Source organism: Aotus nancymaae, unplaced genomic scaffold (genome assembly GCF_030222135.1).
Source record: "Aotus nancymaae isolate 86718 unplaced genomic scaffold, 86718_ANA_hifiasm-v0.15.2.pri h1tg000028l, whole genome shotgun sequence".
Classification (NCBI taxonomy): Eukaryota; Metazoa; Chordata; class Mammalia; order Primates; family Aotidae; genus Aotus; species Aotus nancymaae.
The window spans coordinates 30,088,316-30,100,572 of record NW_026988441.1 but is presented as its reverse complement, the minus strand read 5'-3'; the positions used below and the strand labels follow the sequence as shown (position 1 = coordinate 30,100,572).

At 56.5% G+C, this 12,257-nt stretch overlaps 1 protein-coding gene across 1 annotated transcript in view; it reads right to left on the bottom strand.

The window, feature by feature from the left end:
- Positions 1-11,703, bottom strand: part of NOTCH3 (notch receptor 3) — a 44,245-nt gene extending 32,542 nt beyond the window's left edge. Inside the window, exons 1-7 of the mRNA XM_064382136.1 lie at positions 11,330-11,703; positions 10,682-11,225; positions 8,328-8,620; positions 3,188-3,330; positions 2,765-3,103; positions 2,550-2,672; positions 2,229-2,462 (exon numbers count right to left, since the gene is read on the bottom strand). Of these exons, the coding sequence (XP_064238206.1) occupies positions 2,229-2,462; positions 2,550-2,672; positions 2,765-3,103; positions 3,188-3,330; positions 8,328-8,620; positions 10,682-11,225; positions 11,330-11,703 (2,050 nt within the window). The remainder of the gene's footprint in view (positions 1-2,228; positions 2,463-2,549; positions 2,673-2,764; positions 3,104-3,187; positions 3,331-8,327; positions 8,621-10,681; positions 11,226-11,329) is intronic.
- Between the last annotated feature and the right edge of the window lie 554 nt (positions 11,704-12,257).

The window sequence follows — 12,257 nt, the reverse complement described above, 5'->3', positions numbered from 1 at the left end:
AGTTGACCATTCATATACCCACCACCTAGATTCAACTATTGTTAGCTTAATCCACCAATCTTTTTTTCTAAACCATTTAAAAATGAATTGCAGACTGGGCACAGTGGCTCACGCCTATAATCCCAGCACTTTGGAAGGCCAAGGTGGGTGGATCACTTGAGATCAGGAGTTCAAGGCCAGCCTGGGCAACATAGCAAGACCCCATCTCTACAAAAAATACAAAACTTAGCCAGGCATTGTGGCGCATGCCTATAACCCCAGCTACCTGGGGGACTAAGGTGGGAGGATCACAAGCCCAGGAGGTTGAGGCTACAGTGAGCGGAGATTGTGCCACTGCACTGCAGCCTGGGTGACAAAGTGAGACTCCACCTCAAAAAATAATAATAAAATAAAATAAATTGCAAACATCCACATATTTTGTTTTGTTTTTGGTTTTTTTTTTTTTTTTTTGAGACAGAGTCTCACTCTATAGCCAGGCTGGAGTACAGTGGCTCAATCTCGGCTCACTGCAATCTATACGTCCCGGGTTCAAGTGATTCCCGTGCCTTAGCCTCTCAAGTAGCTGAAACTACAGGCACGCATCACCATGCCCAGCTAATTTTTTTGTATTTTAGTAGAGACAGGGTTTCACTATGTTGGCCAGGCTGGTCTTGAACTCCTGACCTCTGGTGATCTGCCCACCTTGGCCTCACAAAGTGCTGGGATTACAGGCGTGAGCCACCGTGCCCAGCCTACATCCATATATTGTTTTAAAACCTATTGGCTCTCTTTCTGATTACAAAAGGGTCCTACCCTCCAGCCTTTGCTTCTGTAATACCCTCTTCCAGGTATGCCCTCTTTATATTTCCAAGTTCCTCTCCTAAACATGTTCTCTGATCTTTGCCACTTCCAAAGGGAAACCCCAGGAGTTCTCCATTCCAATGGCTTCTGCCCTGAGCCATGCATCAGTGCAATGTCAGCCTCCTCCCCGTCTCTCCCAGGCTTACACTTCACCTCTAAATCTGCCTCTGGCATAATCTCATTTTTTTTATTTCTTTTTTTTAGACAGGGTCTTACACTGTCTTCCAGGCTGGAGTGCAATGGCTTGATCTCAGCTCACTGCAACCTCCGCCTTTTGGATTCAAGCCATCCTCCCACCTCAGCATCCAGAGTAGCTGGGACTACAGGCATGCGCTACCATCCCCAGCTAATTTTTTGTATTTTTGGTAGAGACAGGGTTTTGCCATGTTGGCCAGGCTGGTCTCAAACTGCTGAGCTCAAGGAATCCACCTGCCTGGAAATCCCAAAGTGTTGGGGTTATAGGTGTGAGCCACCAAACCCAGCCTACCAAGTTTTTGTAGAGAAGAGGTCTCACTATGTTGCCCAGGCTGGTCTCAAAGTCCTGAGCCAAGCAATCCTCTCACTTTGGCCTCCCAAAATGCTGGGATTACAGGCATGAGCTACTGTGCCCAGCCTAGTAGAAGGAATGTTGGAAATAGATGCTCGGTGCCACAAAGAAAAATTAGCACCGAGGCAAAGGATCTTTCAGCAACGCAATTTTTACTTCTTGGACTGCAGAAAGGGTACCCTCGCTAGCCATCGTGCCACAAGAGTACCTGCAGTCCAGGAAGTAAAAATTTCGTTGCTGAAAGATCCTTTGTCTCAGTGCTGATTTTTCTTTGGGGCATCGAGCATCTATTTCCAACACAGAGTCTCGCCCTGTTGCCTGTCTAATTTTTGTATTTTTAGTAGAAACGGGGTTCCACCATATTGGCCTGGCTGCTCTCAAACTCCTGACCTTGTGATCCACAAAGTGCTGGGATTACAAGCGTGAGCCACCTTGCTTGGCCGCATAATCTCTTTTTTTTTTAGAGACAGAGTCTCACTCTGTCACCCAGGCTGGAGTGTAGTGGCGCTGTCTCAGCCCACTGCAACCTCTACCTCCTGAGGCCCAGTGATACTCCTGCCTCAGCCTCCCAAGAAACTGGGATTACAGGTGTGCGCCACCACACCCAGCTAATTTTTGTGTTTTCAGTAGAGATGGGGTTTCATCATGTTGACCAGGCTGGTCTCCAACTCCTGACCTCAATGATCCACTCACCTAAGCCTCCCAAAATGCTGTGATAACAGCCATGAGCCACCACACCAGCCTACCACAATCTTCCTAACCCTCAAGTCAGCCCTCTTATTTGCCCCCATTAAAAACCATCCATGGCTTCCTGCTCCCTGCAGGGTAAATGGCCACTCACCAGTCTTGCCCATGGGGCAGGCACAGTAGAAAGAAGCCACGCGGTCATGGCAGGTGGCCCCGTGGAAGCACACGGCTGTGGCACAGTCATCGATATTCTGACTGCAGCTCTCGCCTGTCCAGCCATTGACACACACGCAGCTGTGGCCACCCAGTGTGTTGAAGCAGGTGCCCCCATTGTGGCAGGCATTGGGCTGCAACTGACACTCGTCCACGTCCTCCGTGCAGAACTGGCCTGTGGCACACAGATGCAGCAATCCAGCCACCCAGCGCATGCCCACCTGAGGCCTGCCTCCCCGCCCCCTATGGTGCCAGTCCCCACCTGTCCACTCAGGAGGGCACTGGCAGTTGTAGGTGTTGACGCCGTCCACACATGTCCCCCCGTTGAGACATTGGTGCCCTGGACAGTCGTCCACGTTCACTTCACAATTCTGACCCTCAAACCCTAGCAGGGAAGGGGGCAAGGATGGTCACCACCAGGCCGGTCTGCTGTCCTCATGCCCACCCCTCTGCCTCCCCTGAGTAGGGCTCACTCACCAGGAAGACAAGCGCAGTCATAAGTGAAGTCACCACTCTGCCTGCAGGTGCCCCCGTTACGGCATGGCGAGGGCGCACAGGGCACTACAGGGTTCTCACATAATGACCCCGTGTAGCCAGCTGGACACTGGCAGCGGAAGGAGCCAGGTGTGTTGAGGCAGGTGCCACCATGGCGGCAGGGCCCACCCACCCGGCACTCATCCACATCGCTTCGGCAGCTGCGGCCCTGGTACCCAGGTGGGCAGGAGCAGAGGAAGCGTCCATCGGGCCCCACTGAGCAGCGGGCACCATGGGCACAAGGGCTGCTGAGGCAGGGATCTGGCAGGGAGCAGTCAGGGCCTGGAGGGACCAGGACAGGGTGAGCTTGGGACTGACCACACCCCCGCCTGCCTTTCGCTCCCCTCCAGACTCTTCCCCTCTCACCTCGGAAGCCACGGGGGCACCGGCATGAGAATCGGGCAGTGCCAGCCACCACTGAACTCTGGCAGACACCACGACCAGCACAGGGGCCTGAGTGACAGGGGTCCTCCAGCTGACACCGCTCACCCACCCAGCCGGGCGGGCACCTGTGGGCAAAGATGGCTTGGTCAGGGCAGCACAGGGCAGTACAGCCCCAGACACAAAGATACACACAAGACAGGCAAGAAACACACAGGGAAATGGAGCAGCAAACACACATTTGCTGGGCAAGGTGGCTCACACCTGTAACCCAGAACTTTGGGAGGCTGAGGCAGGGAGATCACTTGGGATCAGGAGTTCAAGAGCAGCCTGGCCAACACGGTGTAACCCTGTCTCCAGTAAAAGCACAAAAATATGCCAGGTGCAGAAGCTCACACCTGTAATCCCAGTACTCTGGGAGGCTGAAGTGGGCAGATCACCTGAGATCTGGTGTTCAAGACCAGCCTGATCAACATGGAGAAACCCCGTCTCTACCAAAAAATGCAAAAATTAGCCGGGCATGGTGGTGCATGCCTGTAACTCCAGCTACTCAGGAGGCTGAGGCAAGAGAATCGCTTGAACCCAGGAGGCGGAGGTCGTGGTGAGCAGAGGTTCTGCCATTGCACTCCAGCCTGGGCAACAAGAGGGAAACTCTGTCTCAAAAAAAAAAAGTACCCAAAAATTTGCCAGGCATAGTGGTGCATGCCTGTTGTCCCAGCTACTTGAGAGGCTGAGACAGAAGAATAGCTTGAACCCAGGAGGTGAAGGTTGAAGTGAGCCAAGATCACGCTGCTGCACTCCAGTCTGGGCAACAGAGTGAGGCTCCATCTCAAAAACAAAAACAGGCCAGGTGCAGTGGCTCAAGCCTGTAATCCCAGCACATTGGGTGGCCAAGGCAGGTGGATCACGAGGTCAAGAGATCGAGACCATCCTGGCCAACATGGCGAAACCCCATCTCTACTAAAAATACAAAAAAATTAGCTGGGCGTGGTGGCATGTGCCTGTAGTCCCAGCTACCCGGGAGGCTGAGGCAGGAGTATTGCTTGAATCCAGGAGGCAGAGTTTGCAGTGAGCCGAGATCGCACCACTGCACTCCAGCCTGGCACCTGGTGACAAAGCGAGACTCTGTCTCAAACAAAACAAAACAAAACAAAACAAAACACACATTCATTCATGTAACGAATATCTACTGAGTACCTACAATGTCCTGAGCAATACAAATACACCAACAAATACAATGAAAGTGGTCCCTACCCCACTGGATCCTTGCAGCCCAGGTCCAGGCAAGGAGAACAAATACAAATAAGAAATTAATATACAACATGCCGGCAAGGGGTGGTGAAAGCCATCAGAACCATGAAGGATGTAGTCAGTTGGGTGGCAGCCCCTGAAAAGATGACATCCATGTCCCAGAACCTGTGACTAGGACCTTATTAGGAAAAAAGGGGTCTTTGCAGATGTTATTTTTTTTTAAAACGGAGTCTTGCTCTGTCACCCAGGCTGGAGTGTAGTAGCGTGATCTTAGCTCACTGCAACCTCCACCTCCCAGATTCGAGCAATTCTTCTGTCTCAGCCTCCTGAGTAGCTGGGACTACAGGTGCCCACCGCCACGCCTGGGTATGTAGATGTAATTAAATGACAGATGTCAAGATGAGATCATTCTGAATTATACACCTGGGCCCTAAATTCAGTAACAAGGGATCATACAAGAGAAAAGGTCACTACTGTAATCCCAACACTTTGGGAGGTCGAGACAGGATGATCACTTCCAGCCAGAAGTTCAAGACCAGCCTGAGCAACATAGGGAAACCTTTTTTCCACACACACACACACACACACACACACACACAAATTGAAAAGTTATAGCCGGGTGTGGTGGCGGGAGCCTGTAATCCCAGCTACTCGGGAGGCTGAGGCAGGAGAAACACTTAAACCTGGGAGGTGGAGGTTGCAGTCAGCTGAAAATGCATCACTGCACTCCAGCCTGGGTGACAGAGGGAGACTCCATCTCAAAAAAAAAAAAAAAAAAAAAAAAAAGAAGACGAAGAAGAAGAAAGAAAAAGAAAGACAGAAAGAAAGACAAACCAATTAACTGGCCATGGTGACTCACGCCTGTAGTCACAGCTTCTTGGAAGGCTGAGGCAGGAGGATCGATTTAGCCTGAAGTTGAAGGCTGCGGGGAAGAGAGATCGCGCTACTGCACTCCAGCCTGGGTGACAGAGCAAGACTCTGTCTCAAAAAGAGAGACAGAGAGAGAGAGAGAGAGAGAGAGAGAGAGAGAGAGAGAGAGAGAGAGAGAAACAGGCAGGAGATGTGAGTGGGAGAAGGAAGAGAAGGAGACAAAGACAAGGACTGGAGTGAGACAGCCACAAGCTGAGAAACGTCTGCAGCCACTGGAAGCTGTCAGCCAGTTCTCCCCTGGGTCCCGGTGGAGAGGCTTAGCCATGCCCATACCTTGATTTCACATTTTCAGCCTCCAGAACTTCAAGAGAGTAAATGACTACTATTTAAGCTACTCAGTTTGTGGTAATTTGTTAGAACAGCCGTAGGAAGCTAAACCACAGGGCTAAGGGGGATAGAAAGATGGGGTCGAGGAGGTGGAATTCTATTTTCACAGACCTATGAAGTAAGGCTTTAGGGGGAACAGCATTCCAGGCAGAGGGAACAGCAAATGAAAGGTCTCAGACCCCAAGACACAACCACCCAGGCACACACGGGCCCAGAAACCACAGCTACACACACAGAGGGACACACCAATTGGACGCCATGGCCTGGCGGACACTCAAGATACCAACCCACAGCATCCCACGCGGAAATGAGCAACTCTCACTCACAGGGGCGGAAGCAGGGCTCCCACAAACCCTCCACTCCCTTCCCTGGGACATATACAGCCTCCTACGAAAGGATGGGTAGGTGGAAAGTTGGGGTGGAGACACCACTGTCCGTACCCTCATCTTGGGGAGGGTACTTCTTCAACCTGCCGCCCCTCCCCAAGCCCACCGAGGAGTGTGAGAATTCGGAACTGGGAGCGGTTGGTCTTAAATCTGGAAATCTCCAAGGGGCACCAGCGAGGTCAGAGGGAGGGGCTTGGAGAAGCCACAGGGTCCAAGCTCCGCCCCCGACGCTGCCAACCCTCACCCCCTTCTACCTCCCCCTCCCCTGGGGCGGTTGTCCTGCCTCCGGCTTGTCCCAGGCGCCAGCGACTGAACTCAGCAAGCGGCTGACTCAGTCCTTAGCGTCACCCGCAAGATCCCCCCCACCCCGGCCCGCAGAGAAACAGGTCGAGGCACGGCCGAGCGAGCGGGGGAGCGGGTGGCGTTTGGAGGGGAGGGCGCAGCTACCGCCCCCTCCTCCAAGGCCCGCAGGGCGACCACTGAGGCCGCGACCGCGCATCGGGAGGGGGCGCGCTGCGCCGGGCGCGGAGGAGAGCCGGTCCCACCGCCAGGCAGGGCGCGACCCGCGCGGGCCCCCTCCCTACGCCCCGGGCGGGTTCCCACGCTCGGCGTCCCGCGCCCCCGCCGACCGGTCGGGCCGGTTCCAGCCCCAGCCCGCGCCCCGCCCCACAGCCTGAGCTTTGGGGGAGACGGAGGGGGAGCGTAGACTTAGTGGGGGGGGCACGGCGGGTGAGGCGAGGACTAGAAGAGATAGGGACGAGGTCTATGGAACCTACTGCGGCTGGTGGGGGGGATTCTTGGGGGATCCATGGGTGGGGTGACAGCTTGGGGCATCCTTGAAAGGACTTGAGGATTTGAGACCAAGAAAGAGACTGGGGAGAGGGGGCGCAAGAAGTGGTTCCCACAGCCCAGCTCGGGGGACTGAGCCTGCTCCACTCCGGGAGATCCAGGCTCCGGGCGCCGCGCGCGCCAGTGATTCACCTGTCGAAGGGCGGGGCAGCCGCGGGCGCATTCACCTGTCGGCAGTATTCCAGATGCGGAGCTCCACTGCGCAGGCGCCCGGCTCCTGCGCTCGCCCTCCCAGGTGTGTGGCTCCAGGTAAGGTCACACTTTTCCCCACCCCGCCCCACCATCGCAGACCCCCTCAGCCCCAGGAAACCCCCTCAGTCAGGCTCAGCCCTTCACACACGTGAGCCCGAGTGGGCGCTCCAGCCAAAATAAATGTAGGTGTAATAACAAAGCGGCTCCTCTGGGTCTAAAGTCACCCCAGACCCACCCAGCTTGGGCCTGACCCAGTACTTGGCACACACGATGTTGAATAAATGAATACATTAATGAGTCAATTAATGGCTACTGCGTGAACTGCTGTTATTAATGATAGCGTGAAAGGAACCATGCATTTCCTCATAACCTTGAGAGACTTCTCTTTATGGCACCTGTTTCCTGTCTCTACCATTATTATTTCTAATAACGCCTACGTGTTGAGCACATACTGTATTCTGAGCACTTAATGTATGCTGAGTGCATACAGGAAGTTATTATTGCCCCATTTTCTGGATGCAAACACCGAGGCTCAGAAAGCTTGAATGTTCAAGGTGTCCCAGAGCCCAGAATTCAAACTGAGCTCTTTCTGTCTCTGCTCAGCTCTTTCCCAGCCTCTGCTCTGCTCCCTGAAACCCTCTGCCTTTCCTTGGGATATCTGACAACTAAATTGTTAAGCCCCTTCATAGTCGCCAGGGTGAAGTATTCCCTATCTATTTCACAGGTGCAATGATGATCAGAAAGGGAAAGTGACCAACCCAAGGTCACACGGCAAGTAAGTGGCAGAGGCGGACTCAACTAAATGTTGAGAAATGGGAGGGGTGTGAGCTGCTGCCATTGGTCCCTGACAGTTTGTTGATTGAATAATACCTGCCTCATGGGGAGGCTTTACATGTGACCCCAGGTGGCCAAGAACTGTGAAGCTAGGATTACTGGGCCCATTTTGCAGACCACGACATTGAGACGCAAAGAGTTTAATTCTAGCCAGTCAGCAACATGATGTGGGACTTGAACCCAGGCCAGGAAGACTGCAGAGCCCAGTTTCCAATGGGGAAACACGAGTGGTTGCCCAAGCCACACACATGTAGGAAGTGGTAGAGGCATCCATGGGGAACACAGAGGCAGAGAGAGAAGACAAACCATCCCTGCCCCCCACAGGGCCCACTGGTGGCTCTGAGCCAGGCACTCACAGGCAGGCAGCCTCCCGGGAGGGCAGCTGGGTGCAACGACCTCCATTTGCGCATGGGCTTCCGTCCAGGCAAGGGGGGCCTGTGTGGGGGGTGAAGGAAGGTTGGGGGTCAGCCAGGTGCCCAGGAACCCCAGTCCTGAGTGACAAACCCCCTCCCTCCCTCGGCCAGGCAACAGCTGCCTGGGGCTGGGGGCGTCTCTGCGGGTGCAGGGAGTCCCCCCATTCACAGTTCCCACGGCCCCCCTGCCCCAGCCCCAGCTGTTGAGGCTGCAGCTGTCCCTGCCAGCTCGAGCCCTGGGAACCACAAAGCAGGGGCGGGCAGGAGGAGGGGCTGTCTTGTGCCAGATGTGGGGGCTCAGGAAGCTGCCAGAGCTAAGATGTGCAGAAGGGGGTGTGCCAAGACAGGAAGTAAGGGTGCTGAGTGTTACAGGGAGGTCTGGGGCTTCATGCCCAGGTTTAGGGGTAATAGAGGGAGAAGGGACAGGGGGCCCTAGGGCCATAGGTCTTCCTTTTTTCTGATAGGCATCTACTCCAGCTGGGCAGTCCTGTGTGGTGCTCTGGGGAGAAGGGCCAAGGCATGTACCCACTAGTACATGCCTTGCATCTCCAGGGGTAGCCAGCGCTGTGTGTTGCAGGAATAGGGTGTGTGTTGGAAGGAGGGGCAACTGGCACAAGACATGTGCTGCCCTGTCCAATGTCGCCATCCCCCAGGCTGTGTCTCTCTAGGGTGTGGCACAGTCTAACTGTCCTGCCAGACGGGTCCAGGGTGTGGCTGGGTCTGAGCTAGTGGAGAATTGCGTGCAGGTGTGGGGCCATGGTGTGTGTGTCCATGTGTGTGCTTTCGGAGAGAGGATGATGGAGAAAGGAAGGAAGATGGAGAAAAATGGAAAGACACAAAAGAATGAACTAGAAGCAAATAGACCAGGAGAAGACAGCGAAGGACAGAAAGAAACAGAAAGCAACCTGGCTCCGTGGCTCATGCCTGTAATCCCAGCACTTTGGGAGGCTGAGGCAGGCGGATAACCTGAGGTCAGGAGTTCGAGACCAGCCTAGTCAACATGGCAAAACCCGCTATCTACTAAAAACACAAAAATTAGCTGTGCGTGGTGTCCGGCAGCTGTAATCCCAGCTACTCGGGAGGCTGAGGCAGGAGAATCGCTTGAACCCAGGAGGCAGAGGTTGCAGTGAGCCAGATGGCACCATGGCATTTCAGCCTGGGTGACAAGAGGGAAACTCTGTTTCAAAAATAAAAATAAAAAATAAAAATAAATACAAAAATTAGCTGGGTGTGGTGGCAGGTGCCTGTAATCCCAGCTACTCAGGAGACTGAGGCAGGAGAATCGCTTGAACCCGGGAGGCAGAGTTTGCAGTGAGCCGAGATCTCATCACTGCACACCAGCCTGGTAACAGAGTGAGACCCCCTCTCAAAAGAGAGAGAGAGAAATAGAAAGGAGAGGGTGACTGACAGAATGAGCCGAACTAAACCTGTGCGTGGGTGTACATGATGTATGTCCCCTTCCTCACAGGACAAGCTGATTGGACACTATCACCCACACCAGGACCTGTGGGTTTTCGTGAACTCACACTGTGGGTCCCATAACATGGGTTATGGGCCATGCTGAGCTGTAGGCAATGTGAGGCACATGTGTGTGCCTGCATGGGCTTGTGTGTCAGTCTGCATGTGTCCCTGTGTGGCTGCAAGTGAGTCTGTGCATGCATGTCAGCGTGGGTGTGCTTGTGTGTGTATGAACTGCACACCTATATGGGAGTGCCCAGATGTGTGTGTCGTCTGTACGTAGACTGCTGTGCATCTGTGCAAGTGAACCGTGTATCTGGGTGTACAGCTGTGTGTTGGTGTGAACTGTGTGTGCATCGGTGTCTGTGTGTGGATTGGCTGTGTCTGTTCCTCTGCATGTGTGAGCTGGGTCTAAGCATGTCCTTGAATCTTCATCTATGTGTTGTCTGAGTGTGTGCAGGCAGCGTGCGTGCCACAGCTTGCACTAGCGATGCGCAGCATGTGTGATATTTGTGTGCATGTATGTCAACGTGTGAGCTGTGTGCTTGCCGCTGGGTGTGTCTTTCCTGAGCCAGGTGTGCATGTCTGCATGTGCTGTGTGTGTGCATGTTTGCATCTCTGTTACGTGACCTTGAGCTGTGTGAGCCAGCAAGTGTCACAGGCCATGTGTGTGCCCCGCTGGTCCGGTGGAGGCGGCGGCTCCTGCCCGGTCCTGCCCCGTCCGGGCCCCGGGGCTGGGCTGCGGAGGCCGTTCAATCCCGAAACCCCCACCTCGCCCAGCGCCAAGCCCTAGTGGCATCTGGGACCCCTGGCCTGGGCCTTGGGCCCGCGCCCCTCACCCGCCCACCAGGCCTCCCGTAGCGGTGAGGGGGGGTGCCCTCGCAGCCCCCTCCCCGGCCCCGCCGCGGGTCCCGCTTTGTCTGGCAAAGAAAGCGCGAGGCCGGCCGGGGGGAGGGGGTGTCTAGACGGCGAGGCCATTGTCCCGAGCGGGGGAGGGGAGGGAGAAGAGAAGGAGGGGCGGGGGGCCCCTGGCCCGCTGGGGAGGGGCTCGGACCGCGGGGAGGGGGCGCTGGAGCGGGAGGGGAGCACGTGGGCCCTCGCCCCTTCCGCTCCCCGCTCAGGGGCGGGGTCCCAGGGCCTCCGGGTCCCCGCGACCAGAGGAGGGAGAGGGGTTGCGGGTGGGGGAGGGGGCGCGCGCGCCGCCGAGGCTCCGACTCCGGCTCCGAATCCGGGTCTTGCTGAGCGCCGGCCTGGGAAGTTTTCTCCGAGTTCAGAGCTCCGAGAACTTCGCGCCCCCTCCCCACCCCCTGCCTGGCCCGGCCCGCCCGGGGTGTCGGGAGCCGTGGGGAGCTTTTGTGCGAGAGGTCCCCGGCCTGGGAGTACCTGGACCGCCAATCATAACCTTCCCAGGGCTCCAGGCGTGAGTTGGAGGGAAACAAGTCCCGGACTCTGTACACCCCCCCACCTCGAGTCTCTGATCCCCGCACCTCAAGCTCCCAGTCTCGGGCTCCTGAGTCCCTTCATCAGCTCTGATCGCTCTAGGGTCCCTGTTCCTCGGGCCTCTGGGGTCCTTCCCATTCTGAGTCTCCGGGACCTCCAAGACTGGCACGCAGCCTCGGGCTCCTGCGCCCCTTCCCAGACCCTGGTTCCTGCCTCCCGTGACCCCCCCCAGCCCCGGCCTTGGGGGTTCTTGCACTCCCCCTCTGCCGCCCTGGTCCCGTCCACCAGGTCCTGGCCCCTCACCTGCAGCCCCCGGCCCCGCTAGCAGCAGCAGCAGGGGCAGCGCCTGCACGGGTAGCGGTGGCAGTGGCGGCGACATCGGGCGACGGCGGCGGCGGCGGCCCCGGGCCCCCGGCCCCATGGCGGCCGGCCGCGACCCTCCCCTCCTCCCTCCTTCCCTGGGCTCCGGGCGCGTCCCGGGCCAGCCTCTGCGCCGCCAACTTCGCCAAAGTGAGGCGGCCGGGCCGCCCCGCCCCCAGCCCTCGGAGGCTCGCCACGCCCCGGGGCCGGCCTTGCGCGCGCCCCCGCCCCCCACCCTGCCTCCCGGGGTCCCTGCCCACCCTCCACCCGCACTGCCTGGGACGCGAGGACCCTCGGAAACCCAGGCCGAACATGCAGTGAGACGCTGGCCGAACTCCGAGTGACAGGCACACACCCAGCCTCTTGAATGCCCCTGCACCCCATCCCTATCCCCCAATACACACCCAGTGCGGGACACCTCTGGAGTTGGGACAAAACACAGCCCCCCAGAAACCCTGGAAACTGAGGCCAGGCACATCCGGAGAGGCCCATGGACCCACAGCCACGGACGCACACTCGCAAGCACATGCACCAAGCTTCCCCGAGACCCTCTGATCGAAAACACTCACAAATCTAAAATTCAGACCGGGCACAGTGGCTCACGCCTGTAACCTC